Source organism: Sphaerodactylus townsendi, linkage group LG01 (genome assembly GCF_021028975.2).
Source record: "Sphaerodactylus townsendi isolate TG3544 linkage group LG01, MPM_Stown_v2.3, whole genome shotgun sequence".
NCBI classification, from domain to species: Eukaryota; Metazoa; Chordata; class Lepidosauria; order Squamata; family Sphaerodactylidae; genus Sphaerodactylus; species Sphaerodactylus townsendi.
Genome location: NC_059425.1, coordinates 7,597,249 through 7,616,642, shown reverse-complemented (window position 1 = coordinate 7,616,642; position 19,394 = coordinate 7,597,249). Strand labels below are relative to the sequence as shown.

At 47.3% G+C, this 19,394-nt stretch overlaps 1 protein-coding gene across 1 annotated transcript in view; it reads right to left on the bottom strand.

Moving 5' to 3' along the window:
* The window catches only part of LOC125436424 (zinc finger protein 665-like), a 32,553-nt gene extending 13,381 nt beyond the window's left edge, over window positions 1–19,172 (bottom strand). Inside the window, 6 exon segments of the mRNA XM_048503406.1 lie at window positions 11,610–11,664; window positions 11,914–12,341; window positions 13,482–13,574; window positions 14,219–14,345; window positions 17,800–17,882; window positions 19,143–19,172. Coding sequence (XP_048359363.1) covers window positions 11,610–11,664; window positions 11,914–12,341; window positions 13,482–13,574; window positions 14,219–14,345; window positions 17,800–17,862 — 766 coding nt within the window. The 5' untranslated portion in view covers window positions 17,863–17,882; window positions 19,143–19,172.
* Between the last annotated feature and the right edge of the window lie 222 nt (window positions 19,173–19,394).

Sequence of the window (19,394 nt, the reverse complement as noted above, 5' to 3'; positions counted from 1 at the left end):
ACTTTGCAGGAAAACAAGATATCAGAGAAGGTGCCCTGATGCCCCACAACGGTGTGGGGAAGTGGAGAAAAAACCAAGAAGCCCCCTCGAGACGTCTGAGGGGGGATATGATTGAAGTCTATAAAATTATGCATGGAATTTAGAAAATGTTGACAGAGAGAATTTTTTCTCTCTTTCTCACAATACTAGAACCAGAGGGGGCATTCATTGAAAATGCTGGGGGGGAAGAATTAGAACTAATAAAAGGAAACACTTCTTCACGCAACGTGTGATTGGTGTTTGGAATATGCTGCCACAGGAGGTGGTGATGGCCACTAACCTGGATAGCTTTAAAAGGGGCTTGGACAGATTTATGGGAGAAGTCAATTTATGGCTACCAATCTTGATCCTCTTTGATCTGAGATTGCAAATGCCTTAACAGTCCAGGTGCTCGGGAGCAACAGCCGCAGAAGGCCATTGCTTTCACATCCTACATGTGAACTCCCAAAGGCACCTGGTGGGCTACTGCGAGTAGCAGAGAGCTGGACTAGATGGACTCTGGTCTGATCCAGCTGGCTTGTTCTTATGTTCTTATGTTCTTAAAGAGTTCACACAGGTGAGAAACCATACAAATGCCTGGAGCGTGAAAAAGCCTTCACTCGCAGCACGAATCTTGCTTCACATCAGATAATTCACACAATGGAGAAACCATACAAATACCTGGAGTGTGGAAAAGGCTTCAATCAGAGTGGAAACCTTTTCATCAAAGAAGTCATACAAGACAGAACTCACATAAATGCCTGGAGTGTGGAGTAGCCTTCAGCTACAGTACAAACCTCACCAGTTACAGTACAAACCTAACCCTAACCCATCAGGAAATTCACAGAAGGGAGAACCCATTTAAATTGCTGGTGTGAGGAAAAGCCTTCAGTCACAGTAGAAACCTTACTTCCCATCAAAGAATTCACTCAAGGAGAAATTAAATACCTTGAATTCAGAAGACGCATTCAATGAAAGTACACTTATTTCCCATCAAAGAATTCACACTTATATGAAGACTCCATATACATGGCTGGAGTGTGGAAAAAGTTTCAGCTTGGTTTCACACCTTACGTATCATCAAAGAAATCACGTGGGAGAAATCATAGTAAATACAGCCAACTAGTCTCTATTCTGGGCTGCAATCTCCCTGATAGCATTTAGACACTCCTTTTTGATGACTGAGCATTCTTTCTGACATGAAAACACTGGCCGACAATAACCTAAATGTTCTCCATAGACTCCATTTTCAGAGCTAATTGTTTCTCTTTGGTTATTTGATCTAGATTACCTTTTTCTCTGTTGAACCCACCACAACCAAACTCCTTTTGGTTGTGGTGGTTTGTTCGGGCTGTGTGGCCGTGGTCTGGTAGATCTTGTTTCTGACATTTCTGACATTTTGCCTGCATCTGTGGCTGGCATCTTCAGAGGCCATGTGTCTTCTCTCTGTGATACACCTCTGAAGATGCCAGCCACAGATGCAGGTGAAATGTTAGGAACAAGATCTACCAGACCATGGCCACACAGCCCGAACAACCCACCACAACCAACAGTTTACAACCTTAATGAGGGATCAGATAGTGATGTTGTAAAATGGACCAAGCACGACCAAATGCTTGCCTCATAAAATAAGATAAATTACACACATATATATATATTCCACTCTCCCTGAGTTACAGCCCGGAAAACCCACCACAACCAGTTGAATCCGGCCGTGAAAGCCTTCAACAATACGTTGTAAACTGTGTGTGTGTTTTTCTAATCAACACCCCATTAGTTAATTACTGATCAATGAACTAGGTGAGCCAGTTCTACAAAAATTCTAACACCATTCTAAAGGGTAATCAAGATTCATTTAGATTCAGTATTCATTTCTTCATTTCTTTCAGATTCATTCGCCTTCTATTCTGTTGCATTGTTTTATACTTGGAACTGTACAGAGCTGAGAGAGAGCTGATTTTGTCATTTCTTTTCCTTTTAATAAAGTTACAGTTTTATTTCCTGATCTGTTGTGATTTTGGCCAGGACCAAATTGAGGAGCAATTACCCCATTTTTAAATAACTGAGTTTCGGGGGTGGTGGTGCAATCACTTGATATTCAGGCCCGGCAAGACATACAGAACAGGAAAAGTGGGAAGGAGATCTCTATGTATCTGTAACAAGAAAAGATCAGGAAGTGAAGGAGCACCACATGAGAGGGAAGACACAAGAGAGACCTGTGACTAGCGGCCCAGTGGTGGCAAACCTTTGTCACTCCAGATGTTATGGACTACAATTCCTATCAGCCCCTGCCAGCATGGCCACCACAGGACTAGCCCAAAGTCACCCAGCAGCCAGTGGGGAATCAACCACTGCACTGTGCTAGCTCCCAAGGGGGATTGGACAGATTAATGGAGGAGAGATCTATACAAATGGAGCCTCTGCATTCAGGGGCAGTCATCCTCTGAACACCAGTGCCAGAAGACAATGCTAGGGAAAGGCCTGAACTGCTATGCCCTGCTTGAGACAGCAGGGCTTCTCCAGCAGGGCTCTTCTTATGAAGTGAGCCTTGGCTCCAGCAGGGCTTCTCCAGCAGGGCTCTTCTTATGAAGTGAGCCTTGGCTCATGGAAGCCTCTACCTTGGGATATTAGAAGAAGAAAAAGAAGGGGGGGGAGGAGTTTGGATTTGTGTGCCCCCCTTTTCTCCTGTAAGGAGACTCAAAGGGACTTACAATCTCCTTCCCCCCCCTACCACCCACAACAAACACCCTCTGAGGTGGGTGGGGGTGAGAGAGCTCCAAAAAACTGTAACTAGCCCGAGGTCACCCAGCTGGCATGTGTAGTTGGCCTTTAATGAGCTTCAAGACTCAGATTTTGTTCTACTGCTTCAGCAGCCTAGCTCCCCACCTGAGACTAAGGTGAACCAGTCACCGAAATACCTTCCTGCATTAGTTGATGTGAATCACCCAGGACAATGGTAAATACATATTCTCCAGGCAAGACTTCCTTACAAAATCTTATTTTCTGAGAATTAAAGCTGAGGTTCTCAAGAAGCTCCGTTTTGCAAATGACACCAACATTTTGCGCCTCCTGGGTGTAATTACAGACACACCACAAACACATGGTCTGCTCCCAGCACTGAATTTGTGGCTGTTGTTATCTTGCAGCCCCACCCAACCTTCCACCTAAGAGTTGCTGTACTCTGTTTTACAGACAGATGATAGTCATGGTTGTGATGGGTTTTCCGGGCTGTGTGGCCATGGTCTGGTAGATATTGTTCCTAACGTTTCGCCTGCATCTGTGGCTGGTGTATCTTCAGAGGTTCCAGACTCTGTGGCTGGTGTATCTTCAGAGGTGTATCACAGAGGGAAGTCTGTTACACACTGTGTCCAGCTGAGGTGCAGCAGTTGAGAAAATTGTATGAGGACAGCCATGATAGTCCATCTAGCTGGCCTCTGCTTTTTAAAAATGTTTTATGAGCATTTGCATTCTTTTTACAGTTTATGCTCTTTACTGATATTTTATATTTGCTATTAATGCTACCCTCAGGGTTAAAAAGGTAAGGGTGCCATATTGGGTTAGTGTAGCTTTAAATCTTTATATTTCACTAGCGGGCCCGGCCACGCTTTGCTGTGGCTTTGTGTGGTGAGCTCAGAGGGGAAGGGAGGAGGAAGGGGACAGGCGTTCACTGGCTGTTTCTTACACCCTGGAGTGCCTAGAGCCTTCTCCCCTTTCTCTTCCTGTGCGGGTGAGTCCGGCAGCCTACAGTTTGTTACCGCTGTTGCTCGGGTAACAATAAGTGATTTCAGCTCAGCAACGTATTGAGGCGCAGGAAGCTGGTGTTTCTTCAAGGCAAAGTATTTTTTCGGAAGCGGTGGTGACAGCTTGGGCAGGAGAATCGCGCTCTCGTAGCCAAGCGCAAGAGCTTTTATACACAAACATCAAAGAGGGCAAAGGGGCAGGTAAAGGGGGCAGGTAGGGGCAGGTCCCCTACCGAACACCAATAAAGAAACATCAATACAAAAGACAGATACAATTACAACTTTTATGAATGGGATAACGAAATCCCGCTGCCAAGCATCTTCCCGCGAGACTTCGCAATGGTGCTGAAAGGAGAGCGGAGAAGGTCCATTCAGAGAACTAGGTGGGCTTGCTACCGCACCCAGCTATCTGCGTTATCAGATGGCTGTTTCCTTGAGTTATGCCCTGAGGCTCCCGCGCCTCAGTTCCGCAACAAAGGAGAGTTCAAACTGTCCAATGGTGGTCCCGACATGTTTTCCAACAGCTGCCATCAGATTTAATTTGCCATCTGGGTGCTGCCATCAGATTTAATTTGCAAAACCAAAGTGGTCTTTGTCTTTGCTAAGGAGTCGGCTGGGTGTTGGTCTAAGCTGAATTCCAGGGCTAACTTCCTTGTCCCTTAATATCAGCTTCTACAGGCTACTGCTTTTACTAACAAACACAAATATCAAAAATAACTTTTCTAAACTTAAACATTAGGGAAAACCTTAAGGAATACAAACACATATACTTATAGGCAAGAATATCCTAAGTTAACAATAACAAAACCTTAAATTGATTGGAAAACCTAGCTTAAATATAAACCTAGACAGCGGGCAAATCATAAATTGAACGCTAAAGGGGCTTTTGTTACATCTTAAAAGGGCAGAGGCAAGAGGGAAACCATGTAGAATATTGGCACAATCACATATATACGTCCTTTGCAAGCCTTATGGAGGCTTCAGAACCACACAGGTCTCTGTATCCTGACCTGTAGCCAGTGTAGTCAGGTAACTTGACTCAGGAAAACAGCTTGTCCACCCCCCTGAGACGGGGGGAGGGGGAGGCCGGGGAAACCAACACCCGGGAAGGGGTAGGAGGGTTGGCAACAGGGGCTCTCGCGAGTACCCTGCAGGGACAGCTGGACAGGAGGAAAGAGCATTTGGGGCCATCAGGGCCACTGTTTCTCCAACAGCAGCCCTGGATCCAGCAAGACTCCCAAGCTCTTAAGCATCGTTCACTGAAAGCTGAACCACCCCCATTTAAAGCAATTCACTGGAGGCCGCTGTTTGAGTGTTCGGTGCCATCGAGTCTCTTCCAACTGAAAGTGAACCCTACGAATGAATGACCTCTGAGATGCCTCAACAGTCTTGCTCAGGTCTTGCAATCTGAGGGTCAATCAGTCTCATGGTGGGTCTGCCATTACTGGCTTTTGCGGGAGAAAACACATGAAACTGTGGGAATGCCCCACGAAGCTGCCGTTCCCCGAGTCAGACCATTGTTCTGTTAAGTCCAGGTGTGTCTCTGACATCTGGCAGTGGCTCAGGCGGAGAAAGATCTTTTATATCACTTCCTACCTGCTCCTTTTAACTTGAACGTGGGATCTTTTGTATACAAACGCATGAGGATCAAATTAAAGTTTTGTGGGGAGATGTCTTTCCGTTCATTACTTATACCTCCATTTATTTCATCCGTCATGTCTTTATTAAAAGTATTTACACCTTGCCTTTCTATAGCCATATTCAAGGTGGCTTACAAAATGCAATCGAATGCAACAAGAATAAAACCAAGAACAATAAAACTGAACACAATCACATTCAGCAAAATATCAAACCATTTCAAAGTCACTACTCCTGCAAAACCTAAAATGAACTTGCAAAAATCGGGATGTTAAAAACTGTTCAAAATAAAAACATTAACATTAGGAAGGGGGGGGGATCATGATAACTATCTTGATGCACCAACTAGCCTGCCTGTTTAATTATTTTAATGATGTCTGATTTTTCCCTGTCGGTGACAGATATTTTAGTGCAGGTTTAATTTTGTAGTTATTTTAACCTGTGTGTGTTTTGCTTGTGCTGCTATGGACTACGGCCTCAAAAGTAAAAGTTATTCACATATAGATGCTCTGCCAGGAGCCAGAACCTGCAGGTCCATTCCACAAATAGCAGCATTTTCCCTCAGCATCGTGGACAAGAGGAGAAAGCTGATTTGAGCAGAATGAATCTGAAAAAGAACCTAGATTTATATCCCACTTTTCTCAGCCTTCCTGTTCGGTCTTTCCTAATACCCTCGCTATCAGCAGAAACAGGGGGAAAGCACCTCTTAGAGACCCCTGGTCCCTTCACTGCTAGGGCTCAAAACTGGGGAGCGTTTTCATTTTCCCTGGTAGCAAATCACTCTACCCACGGAAAACCCAAGTTTTGGAAAATGGGTAGCACAACGATCCACTGCCACATTCTGCCTGCCTGCATATTTACCCTGTTTCCTATGACCCACTGCCACAGCGCAGCTGCCTCAGCACTGAGGACCTTTGATCCTCTGGCCCTGTGTTTATGTAAAACACGGCAGTCCTATCATCCATTTGTATCAACACTCTCTTTCCTTAGAGTACATCTGTAAACCAAGTTAGGGCCAACACCTTTCCATACCTTCCTTGATCCACACTATGGATCTCAAGGAAGTAATGTTACCGCCTGTTTAATTATTTTAATGATGTCTGATTTTTCCCTGTCGGTTACAGATATTTTAGTGCATGTTTAATTTTGTAGTTATTTTAACCTGCATGAGTTTTGCTTGTGCTGCAATGGACTATCGCCTCAAAAAGAAAAGCTATTCACAAATAAATGCTCAGCTAATCCGCCCAGTCCAGGAGGCCGTAACGTGCAGGTCCATTCCACCAATAGCAGCACTTTTCCTCAGCATTGTGGACAAGAGGACAAGGCTGATTTGAGCAGAATGAATCTGAAAAAGAATTTAGATTTATATCCCACTTTTCTCAGCCATAAAGAGTCTCACAGCAGTTTTCAAACTCCTTCCCTTCCTTCCCCCACCACAGACACCTTGTAGGGTGGGTGGGGCTGAGAGAGTTCTGACAGAACTGGGTATGACCCAGTAGGAGTAGGGAAACAAACCCAGTTCTCCAGGAGAGTTTGCTACTCATAGGAGGAGTGGGGAATCAAACCCAGTTCGCCAAATTACGGTTTTCTGTTCTTCCCCACTATGCTGATTTCAGCAGATGAATCTGTGGGAACAAGGGTTGCCAACTCTGAGGTGGAAAATTCCTGGAGATTCAGGCACGGCACCGGAGATCAGCAGGGTTTGGGGAGGGGAGAAACCTCCGTGAGATAGAATGCGGGGTTTGTCTGGTGAGCAGCTGGAGCGCTTTTTTCAAACTCTCCTGCCGCTTGGCCACGGCTTCTTGCACTTTGCTGCCAATGCTCGGACTGCTGTCCCCACGGTAGTGGGGGGTGCTGCTGCTTTCGCTGCCACTGCTGGGGGTCTCATCCTCTATGAGAATGACGTCTCCCCCTCCTCGCTTCGTTCTGGCCGGCCAGAGCACCCTCCTTGCTTTGTTCCGGACGGACGGAGCACTCGGCCCCCTCCTTCGCGCTCTCTTTCTGGGCACTCTCCGTTGTTTTGGCTACGCCACCTGTTGTGTTGCGTATTCCTTGTTTCTGTTCCCAGGCCCCTCTGTTGCCAACCTCCAGCCCCGGCCGCGGCACCGCCCTTCGGCCTGGCTTCTGAGCGATGTCCCGGGGTCCCCCGTGCCTGTGCCTGCCTGGGGGCTGTTCCGCTTCACCCCTCCGTCCGCTCGAAACTCCTCCCGATCTCTGCGGAGCGCTTGGAAACTCTCCGCTTTCGATTTCTCCTCCCAGCTCCGTCTCTCTTGCTCTGCACCCGTCACCAGCATCGCCACCGCCTTCCTGGGGGTCCCCCCTGGGGTTTCCCTGCCGCCCCCCCGGGACATTCCCCTTCCCTGGGCAGCTCTTTTGCTTCCCTCAAAACGTTTTTAAACTCCGTTTTTCGAGCGGTCTGTTTTAAAGTCGGCTGAGCACTTTTGTTTTCGCAGCCAGCTTTTCCTGCCGCGGCCATTTTTGGAGCGCTTTCTCTCGGCCCCCCAGTCCCTTCCATCGCTTCTTGCCGGGTCCCCCCCCCCCGTGGGGGGGCTCCCCCTCTCCCTCCACTTGTGCCCGGGTGTTTCACACGCCTGGGGGCACCTCTTGGAACCGTTTCAAAAGCACTTTTAACTCACTTTTTAGCTGATTTTCTACTCTCTCGCACGGGAGCTCCACAGATACACGTCCACTCTCTTCCCCCATTGAGCCAGTGTGGTCTCTAATCTGGAGAACCGGGTTTGACTCTCCACTCCTCCACATGTAGCCTGCTGGGTGACCTTGACATAGTCGCCGCTCTCTTTGAACTCTCTCAGTCCCACCTTCCTCACAAAGTGCCTGTTGTGGTGGAGAGGAACGGAAGGAGTTTGCAAGCCACTTTGACTCCTTATGGTTGAGAAAAGCGGGGTACAAATCCAAGCTCTTCAGGGAAACTCATCTCTGCCGTCTGGAATTCAGCTGTAATTCTGGGAGATCTTCCACTCCCCAATTTAGGTGGTCCCTGCATGTATTACAGAGGGTATCATATTAGGAGACAGGTTCCCTCCTGGGGGTGGGGGCATGAAAGAAGAGGGAATCCCTCATCAGAGGCAGGACTTGATCAGCCTGCGAGGAGCATCTCTGAGTGCACGCTGAGCACCCTTTCCACACCATGCTGTCCAACCCACAGCTACAATTAAGAGGCAGGGCTGGCTTCCAGGGCAGCTGGCAGGGTTGGTGATCCATCCCTGAATCTTTCAAGTTAGAAGTCAGCACTTCCTCACTTCTCTGGGCATCCTTTTGTGTCTGTTGCGTAAACAGAGGTTTGTCAATGTAGAATGCACAGAATAGCAATCTAATACCAGCACCAACACGGATGCCCGTGCTCTGGATCTTCCAATGTTCCCACTCCTCTGAAGGGCACCTCTGCTCCAAGACTTTGATTTGACTACTTCCTCCCACAGAGATCATTGTTCAATCATCTTCCCAGAGACCTGCTTTCAACCAAGCTTTACTTTATTTTCATGCTTTACTTCAATTCCAAATGGTAAATGCTCATTGGAGGATTTGGAGCTCTGTTTTCCAGTAGGTGTCACAAGGTATTACCTCCTCCACCCAGGGCCAATCATCAGCCACTTAATAGTCTTCTCATCTGCTTTGAAGGAGGATATTGTGGGGGAAAACATCCTTCTGCCCTGGGAAAAATGCCAGTTGCCAGGCTCTGCAATGAGTCAGATGGGGGAGAGCAGATCTTGCGGCCCATGGGTTTGTCGTTTTGGGGTGACAAAAGGATCTGGCTCACAACAGGATGGAATTAATCAGGGAGGCCCTGCTCTGTGAGCTCCATTGAAATGTGTGGTCAATGCACAAAAGGCCAACAGCTTTCCATACCTTCCTTAATCCACACTATGGATTGGATCTCAAGGAAGTAATGTTACCACTCTATTCTGCATTGGTCAGACCTCACCTGGAATACTGTGTCCAGTTCTGGGAACCACAATGCCAAAAAATATTGGAGTGTGTCCAGAGGAGGGTGACAACAATGGTAAAAGGTCTAGAATCCATGCCCTATGAGGAAAGATTTAGGGAGCTGGGTATGGTAAGTCTGGAAATGAGAAGGTTAAGGGGGGGGGGGGCGACATGATATCCATATTAAAATAGTTGGATGCCCCTGCATGAATTTTTCCTGCATGAATTCTTTTATGGGAAGTAAGGTTTGTACTATGACTGAGGCCTTTTCTACTTTTGGGGCACTGATATGGTTCCTCCCCTGTGTGAATTATTTAATGAGAAATATAGTGTCCACTCTCACTGAATTTTTTTCCACACACTAGGCAATAATATCGTTTTCCCCTTCTATGAATTGTTTGATGGAAGATGAGGAGTGTACTGTGCCTGAAGGTTACTCCACACTCCTGGAATGTTTATGGTTTCTACCTTGGATGAATTATTTGATGGGAAGTAAGATTTCCAATCTTAATGCTTTTCCACACTCAAGGCATTTGTATGGTTTCTCCCCTGGGTGAATTCTCTCATGTGAAGTAAGACTTGTGTTGTGACTGAATGCTTTTCCACACTTGAGGTACTTATATATTTCTCTAGTGTGTGAATTCCCTGATGGGAACTAAGGTTTCCCCTCTGACTAAACACTTTTCCACACTCCTGGCATTTAAATAGTTTCTCCCCTGTGTGAATTCTTCAATGGGAAGTAAAATTTGAAATCAGACTGAAGACTTTTCCACACTCCAGGCATTTTTATGATTTCTGCCCTGTATGAATTCATCGATGGGAAGTGAGGTGTACACTCTTACTGAAGTCTTTTCCACACTCAAGGCATTTGTACGGCTTCTGCCGTGTGAGTTCTCTGATGTGAAGTAAGATTTCCGCTGTGACTGAAGGCTTTTCCACACTCCAGGTATTTGTATGGTGTCTCCCCTGAGTGAATATTTTGATGGGAAATAAGATGTCTTTTCTGCCTGAAGTCTTTTCCACACTCCAGGCATTTGTATGGTTTCTCCCCTGAGTGAATATTTTGATGGGAAATAAGATGTCCTTTCTGCCTGAAGTCTTTTCCACACTCCAGGCAATTATAAGGTTTCTCCCCTGAATGAATTATTTGATGGAAAGTAAGACTTCTGCTGTGACTGAAGGCTTTTCCACACTTGAGGCATTTGTATTGTTTCTCCACTGTGTGAATTTTTTGATGGGAAATAAGATGTCCTTTCTGCCTGAAGTCTATTTCACACTCCAGGCATTTGTATGGTTTCTCACCTGTGTGAATTCTCTGGTGTGAAGTAAGACTTGCGTTGTGACTGAAGTCTTTTCCACACTCCTGACATTTGTATGGTTTCTCCCCTGAGTGAATACTTTGATGGGAAATAAGATGTCCTTTCTGCCTGAAGTCTATTCCACACTCCAGGCATTTGTATGGTTTCTCACCTGTGTGAATTCTCAGGTGTGAAGTAAGACTTGCGTTGTGACTGAAGGCTTTTCCACATTCAACGCATTTGTATAGTTTCTCCCCTGTGTGAGTTCTCTGATGTGAAGTAAGATTTCCGCTGTGACTGAAGTCTTTTCCACACTCCAGGCATTTGTATGGTTTCTGCCCTGTATGAATTCTTTGATGGGAAGTGAGTAGTCCACTCTTACTGAAGTCTTTTCCACATTCCAGGCATTTGTACAGCTTCTCTCCTGTGTGAGTTCTCTGATGTAAAGTAAGATTTCCACTGTGACTGAAGGCTTTTCCATACTCCAGGCATTTGTATGGTTTCTGCCCTGTATGAATTCTTTGATGGGAAGTAAGCTTGGTACTCTCACGGAAGTCTTTTCCACACTTCTGGCATTTATATGGTTTCTCTCCTGTGTGTGTGTTGTGATGGGAAGTGAGGTGTGCCCTCTCACGGAAGCCTTTTCCACACTCCAGGCATTTGTATGGTTTCTCCCCTGTGTGAATTCTTTGATGGGAAGTAAGTTTTCCACTCTGACTGAAGGCTTTTCCACATTCCAGGCATTTGTACGGCTTCTCCCCTGTGTGAGTTCTCTGATGTGAAGTAAGATTTCCATTGTGACTGAAGGCTTTTCCACATTCCAGGCATTTGTATGGTTTCTGCCCTGTATGAATTCTTTGATGGGAAGTAAGCTTGGTACTCTCACGGAAGTCTTTTCCACACTCCTGGCATTTATATGGTTTCTCCCCTGAGTGAATACTTTGATGGGAAATAAGATGTCCTTTCTGACTGAAGTCTTTTCCACACTCCTGGCATTTATATGGTTTCTGCCCTGTATGAATTCTTTGATGGGAAGTGAGTAGTCCACTCTTACTGAAGCCTTTTCCACATTCCAGGCATTTGTATGGTTTCTCTCCTGTGTGAATTTTTTGATGGTAAGTAAGATTTCCACTGTGATTGAAGGCATGTCCACACTCCAGGCATTTGTATGGTTTCTCCCCTGTTTTAATTTGTTGATGAGAAATATAGTGTCTACACTTGCTGAAATCTTTTCCAGACTCCAGGCATTTATATGGCTTCTGCCCTATGGAAATTTGATGGGAAATAAGGCTTCCACTGTTGTTGAAGTTTTTTCCACCATCCAAGAACTGATAGTTGTTGTCCAGCGGGTGAATTTTTGCAGGAGAAGTTATCTTTTTTTCCTCCACAAATCTCTTCGCACATTTCAAGGATTCAAGTATTTTCATTCTGTTATGGTCACTGCACTTCACATTTTTATCTGATTTTTCAGAAAGCGTTTCCCCAGTTGCAGCGTCCTCATTCCTACTGTATTTTTCATGAATTTTATCAAATAGTGCAGTTTTTTGTGAATCGTCATCCTGGAAAGGACCAGAATTACTTCTTCCTTGAATTGGCTGTTTTCTTTCTTCCTTTTTCAGGGCACCAAAATATTCAGTGATGTCTGTTCCATCTCTCTTTTCATTCACACAATGCTTTTTCATTTCATTTGCTGGATCGCACACTTCCCATGTGGAAAGAGAAAAGAATTGTGGTATGAACAGTATGAAAAAGAACATAGGTTGAGTGTTATAGACTGAACTAAATTAACTGCTGTACAGCATGCAACAATTCAAAGGCCAGGTGTCTGAGAACCATGTCCAGAGTCCTGGAGGGCAATCTGGTCCTACGATATAACACAGTTTGGAGAATAGGATTTCATCAGGACAGTTACTAACAGAAAGATCCTTCACTGGCCTAAATTGTAAATCAAAACACCAGCCCCAAAATGTAGCCACTGCCCTGTGACTTTGTTGTCAGGCAGCGATGAAGGTCGCTGATTGGTTCATTGCTTTCTCTTCCCAGGTCAGTGAGGGATGATTGAAGTGGGGCTCCGCGATAAAGGCAATGGAAATTTTCTCTCTGTGCTGTTTGACTCACAAATGTCCGCCTGACTAGAACATGAACAACTTGCCCTCCTATCCTCAAAACAGCATCCCAGAAGTTGTTTAAGCCACATCCTCTCCCCAACATTTCAGTACAATGAAGGAACAGGGCTCCCCCAAAGACTCTAACTGAAAATACAGGGTCTCGGTCACATTCAGACCAATCTTGGAAATAACATCACCATCCCTTACCTATAACCTCAGAAAGGTCCAGACTGCAGCCTCTCTCAAAGTCCATATACTCCCCCAGAGTCTGTGCTGTATCCTACTAGTTTCAAATGCACTAGTGTCGTGGTGGCGAACCTATGGCACTCCATGCTGGCGGGGGCTAATGGGAACTGTAGTCCATGAACATCTGGAGTGTCATAGGTTCGCCACCACTGCACTAGTGTGAGTGCTCGCTGGAATTGCTCTGGGTCTTCTCTGTGGGAAAATGCATACTTTCCTTGCACCAGGATCAGTGCTTGGCATCTCCATTTAAAGGGATTTCAGGTTCCTGGAGAACAGAGCCACTGCCACTCAGGGTGGACAGTGAATGAGTCATCTGACTCATAGGTTTTCATAGGTTCCAGATCTACAGCCACCATTTCCACATTCACACCTCATTCAACCTCTAAGGAAGAGAAGGTCAAACAGTGACGAAGATCCTCGCAGAAATCCACCTGCTCTTAAAAGGAAGCACAGGCAAAGTACAGCCCCAAGGGACGTATAGAAGCTACCTGCCGGTTCCTTCTCTTCATTGAAGATCCCAAGAAGCACCTCTTCTTCCTCTTCAAGCTGGGATATGAGCTCAGGCTTCGCAATCAGAGGTCCTTGTAATCAGGGGGGAAAAACAACCACCATCAAAACTATAACTCTCCTGAGTGCAAATAAATTCTTCAGTCCCAAGGGAGGTTGACAGCTCATCCAGAAATACAAAAGCAGCAAGCATTAGGAGTGGGATGAGGGACAGTACAGAGCCAAGAATCGTCCATCTGGCTCTGGCAGTTCTGTGGCTGCTCCCTGTCAAACTCAGATGGAAACTTTCAGTGTTGGTTGTTGTGGGTTTTCCGGGCTGTGTGGCTGTGGTCTGGTAGATCTCATTCCGAACGTTTCACCTGCATCTATGGCTGGCATCTTCGGAGGTGTATCACAAAGAGAAGTCTGTTATAAACTATGTCCAGACTTCTCTTATAACAAAAAACACACAAACGAACCTGGAATTTTTGCGCCCCCCACGTGAAAAAATGGGGGCACCCGGGGTACCCCATGTCCCTAGGCAAATACGCCTCTGGTCTTTTGACTGAGAGTTCCTCTGGCACCCTTTCTGATGTCCTCTGAGGTGGTCCAGCAGAAGACTGCCAGGCAGGGGCTCCCTCTCACCAAGATAACCCCCCCCCCCAAAGGCATCCCAAAATCAGAGGAAGGAGGTAGAAGATCTCCTGTTGGGATCAGCCCAGGAAAAAAGGATCCTCACCCAGAGAAGACACATTCCAAAAGTTCTCCAGCATGACTTCCTTGTACAGCGCTCTTTGGGTGGGTCGCAGCAGGGCCCGTTCCTCCTTGGTGAAAAGCACGGCCACCTCTTCAAAGGACACCCCACCCTGCAAGGAGGAGGAGGAAACATCCCTTTACATCAGTGGAAAGTAACCTAAAGCTGATCTGATCTGTGGGTGGAAAGGTCAGAAGCAGAGACAGCTGGGTCTGAGGCCTGAATGGCCATTTAAATCTCCTCCTAGTAGAAGGAATAGTGGATTTGTTTATTTAATTTATAAGACAAATTATACGACTGCAAAGTATTTTCCCCGATCAAGGGAGGTTTGTTAGCTGGTCCAGCTAGCAAACATCTTGCTTGCTTTTTAAAAAGTAGTCCATTTTCAACTGATCTTGATTGGGTCAAACAAATACCTGGTCCCTTTCATTACGAGCGTGTTCTCCTGCAATTCTATTCTAACCTGATGCCAACACATGTGTTTGCACACTGCTCTGACTTAAATTTTGGGGTTAAATTCCAAAGATACTTCCGGAATTCCATAGCTCAACAGCCAGTTAGATAGAAACCAGGTAACATTAAAACTAAGCATGATAAGGGGCCTACACAATCTGCTGATGTGGCATCTCTCCCCCTCGTGCCCTGCTTTCTGACAAGGTTAAGGAATCACTGCCTTTTTTAGCAACTGATGAAGCATCTTTCGTCTGCTCTTGAGCCCATGAAGACTCTGGATGCTACTGGTAAGGGGGACAAGGCAGAGGCTGGTGTGCTATCCTCTTTTGGTGCTAATCCTCTGAACCACACCAACCCACCCCTCTTGTCCTGCCTTCCTTTTATCCCTCTCAGGACATTCCCACCCTCCCGGGAGCTCCCTGCTCCAGCTTCCTAGTGGCCTTCAGCCTTCTTGGCCCTCCTCCATGATTACAGCCCGGCTGGGGCTGTTCTGGCTAGGCCCCTTTCCAAGACTGCTGTGGGCTGCTGATTGCAGCATGGCTAGGGCTTTGCTGCCTCCACTCTGTTCCCTGGAACTCCTGAGGCTTGCTCTTGCTGCTGAGGCTCTCCTGCCATGTCTCTGCTGTTCCTTCTTGCTGCTGGTTTCCTGGAGGTCCCTGCTCTTTAGGGAAAGTCCAGGGGCAGAGCTGCCAGTTTGGGGTGGTGGTGATGATGCTGGTCCCTGGGTGAGCATTTATAACGGGGCGGGGGGGGGGGGCGGGGGCAGAACAGGCTTCCAGGTGCTGGGAGGCAGCCCCATCCCTGGACAAATTGTATAATTTTAATTATATGTTTTTAACAACAACCACCTTTATTTGGCATTTAAAAATAGGTTCTAGAGCATTGCCAGACATTTTTGAAATACAAATCAAGAGTACATTCAAAACGCAGACAGGAAGACTATATAGCAGTATACATTACTTAGAAAGTTCTGTCACTTGTAAAATAAATTTTCCTACTTTTTCCAAGAGCATGACATCTGTGTTGTTTAACAGAAGCTCCACAACAGAACAGTCAGAGTCACTTTCAGATTTGTCTAGGGCCAGCCTGGGAGAGAAATTCCTAATGCCCACATATCTCGGACAGTCAAGAATAATGTGAGCAAGAGTCTCCACTTGATTTTTACAGTGTGGACAAACCCGATCCTGGAGAGGGATGGATAAGTAACGACCCTTTGTAATGGCCAATGGGAAGGTATTGGATCTGGCCCTTGTGATAATCCATCTCTGTTGGGGGGGTTCAGTTAATAATTAAAAATGCTATGTGCCCCTGTTCCGGTATTATTCCGACAGAGAGGGGTGAGCATGCTTTATTTGCTTGCCCCAACAAGATATGATATTCCTGTTCTAGAAGTCTACTTTTCAAGGTTTGGAAAATCTCTCTGGGTGTCAGCATACAGAGATCTTCCAGTAATAAACCTATTGAGTAAATTTTTGATTTGAGAAGTTGATACCATTTGGAGGCAAATAGGTCTGGGTGCGCAGTGTATATTAAACTGCGCACATCAGAGTTAAAACTTAATTTGATCCAATAATTATGTTAATTATATGTTAATTTTAGGAGCTATGTATTTTACTTTGTAATGTTGTATTTTGTAATGCTGCCTCAGGCACTGGTTAATGTGAAGATTTCATAATATATATGCCACTTTATCTTATGTATCTGTTTATGCTCGAGACTTTTGGTCATAGAATCACAGAGTTAGAATAGTCCACCAGGGCCATTTAGTTCACCCTCTGCAATGCAGGAACTGACAAGTAAAGCACCCTTCAAAGATGGCCATTCAGTCTTTTTAGAAAAAACCTCCAAGCAGACTCTACCACCTTCTAAGGCAGTGGATTCCACAGTCAATCAGCCCTTACCGTCAGGAACTTCTTTCTAATGTTAAGGTGGAATCTCTTTTCTCACAGTTTGAATCCAATACTCTATGTTCTAGTTGGAGCAGCAGAAAACAAGCTTTGCTCCCTCTTCAACATGAGATCCCTTCAAATATTTAAGCAGGGCTATCATGTCACCCCTTAACCTTTTCTTCTCCAGGTAAAATATACCCAGCCCCCTAAGACTCTCCTCAGAGGACATGTATTCTAGACCCTTTTCGGTTGCCCACGGACACGCTCCAGCATGCCAATAACCTTCCTGAATTTTGGTCACATGAGCTGCACTAGACAGTTAATTAACAGCGGAACAGCTGCACAAAGAGGAGAGGAGCAGAGCCCTGTGGGGACATTTGGCCCCCACCGCATTCCCTCTTTGTGGCCATCCTAGAGTCAGAGGGGCTTGTCTTCACTGGCATGGGATTAGCTGCCTTGTGAGGAAGAGGCCACAGATGTCCACATGGTAACTGACATGGGAAATTCATGGCCCAGAATTGTTTCATAGTTCCCACTGGGGATTATTTGCCCCTGCCAGTCTAGACAAGGGAAGGGGGGGGGCAGTCTTAAGAACATAAGAAAGAGCCTTCTGGATCAGACCAGAGTCCATCTAGTCCAGCACTCTGCTACTCGCAGTGGCCCACCAGGTGCCTTTGGGAGCTCACGTGCAGGAGGTGAAAGCAATGGCCTTCTGCTGCTGCTGCTCCTGAGCACCTGGCCTGCTAAGGAATTTGCAATCTGAGATCAAGGAGGATCAAGATTGGTAGCCATAGATCGACTTCTCCTCCATAAATCTGTCCAAGTCCTTTTTATTTATTTATTTATTAAATTTGTAGGCCGCCTCATCCCCGGAGGGCTTTTAAAGCTATCCAGGTTAGTGGCCATCACCACCTCCTGTGGCAGCATATTCCAAACACCAATCACACGTTGCGTGAAGAAGTGTTTCCTTTTATTAGTCCTAATTCTTCCCCCCACCATTTTCAATGGATGCCCCCTGGTTCTAGTATTGTGAGAAAGAGAGAGAAAATTTCTCTCTGTCAACATTTTCTACCCCATGCATAATTTTATAGACTTCAATCATATCTTGAAAATCTAGCAGCACCAGAACCGAGGGCAGGGAGCCCGATCCTCCGAGTCCTGGAACAGAAGGAACCATCCCTGACCTCTCGTGCATTTCTGACCAGTACCTTCACCTCCACTTACCTGAGCTGGCTGCATGGTGGCTCTCTTCATTTTGAAAAGCGCAGGAGATGGTGGAGAAGGCATTCATGTCCTTTCACTCTTGCCTGGGAGGGTGAGAAATAAAAGGGGTGGGGAATTCCTATTTTGCACTACAAACATGTTTGTTGCGCCAGCCCCTTGAATGACTCCATAACAGCTTCGGGGCACAACTGAGGGGATCACCTTTGATCTGGTGTTCTTATGATCCAGGATGGGTCCGGAGCGTTTGATCTATCATCTTTCTCCCACTGAGCCACTCTGTTTGGGGGTGGTCCCATATTCATATACCCTCCTCAAACTATTTCCTTCCAACCTCTGCACACCCACTCCGGGGCAACTAGTTCCTGACCCTGCCTGAAGCCACCTCAGGGGGGTTTAAAACGGCAGCCCCCTGAAGCGGCTCAGTTGCAGACTCCAGCTTGGCAGGAAAGCAAGAGATCAGAGGAGGCGCCCTGATGCGCCACAACCACGTGGGGAAGGGGAGGAAAAAAGTACACAAGCCCTTTCCCAGAAGCCTCGCTTCTTGGGCAAACCCCCTGTGCAGAGGGGTCTCCGATCCCTGCTCTGGTGCACTGGGTGTGTGTGTGAGGTCAGGAGAAAATCTGCTGGGATGTCAGCTATCCCCCTGGCTCTTGCCCTGGATCTTGGGGGAGAGTGTGGGACCCTTTCCCCTTCCTGCTCTTGGCGCCAGAGACGCCTCCTTGCCCGCCAGCCCAGCAGCATCCGCCTTATCTGGGGGACCACCTTGCAGCTCTGCTTGGCGCGTGCCTGGTCCCTCCTCCTCGCCCCCCCCCCCCGTGCAGCTGGGATTCCCGGGGGAAGGGAGGGGGGCTCTTTAAGCCAGAAAGGCCCCTTTGCTGAATGGCCGCTCTGTGACCTGCTCCGTGAACCTGAGCTCTGCCACGAAGAGTCATTGGGGGCTGGTTGGGGGGGGGGGGGGGCAGAGTCTGGCCGGGGCTTTTGGGGGGGAGAGGAGGGGGTTCTCCTTCATTTCGAGGGTCCAACTCCCCACAGCCCGCCTCCCCCACTTGATCCTCCATCACCACCCCGGTCCCACCTCTCTGGGTCCTTAGATCAACACCCCCCGACCCCCAAAGGCTCCCCCCTGGGCGCCCCTCCCCCTTCCAAAAAGCACCTCTGAGACCCCCGGCCCTCCAGCCCCGTCGAGCCTCCCCGGGCGCCGAGTTCGGATCCCGCCCTCCAATCCTCCGCGGGGACCTCGTGGCTCCTCTGCACGAAGGGGTCAAGGGACCCCCCACCCACCTCTGCCTCGGGTCTCGCCTTGCAGCCCCCCACCCACATCCCGCCCCCTCCAGCGCACCAACCTCCCGCCCGGCCATTCAAACAGGATCCGGGGGGGAGGAGGGAGCAGAGGAGACTTCCGAGAGGGACAGGAAGTGGCTCCCTCTCGCTCCGCGGCCTCTCTAGGACTGCGTCTCTCTCTCTCCTTAACCCTCCAAGGGCCGCTGCGCGGGGCGGAAGGGGGGGCAGCAGTTGGGTGCGGGTCTGGGACTGGGGGCGACCAGCAGAAATGTCACTTTCTCTGCAGGGGTGTTGTTTTAATCGTTTTCCCCGCT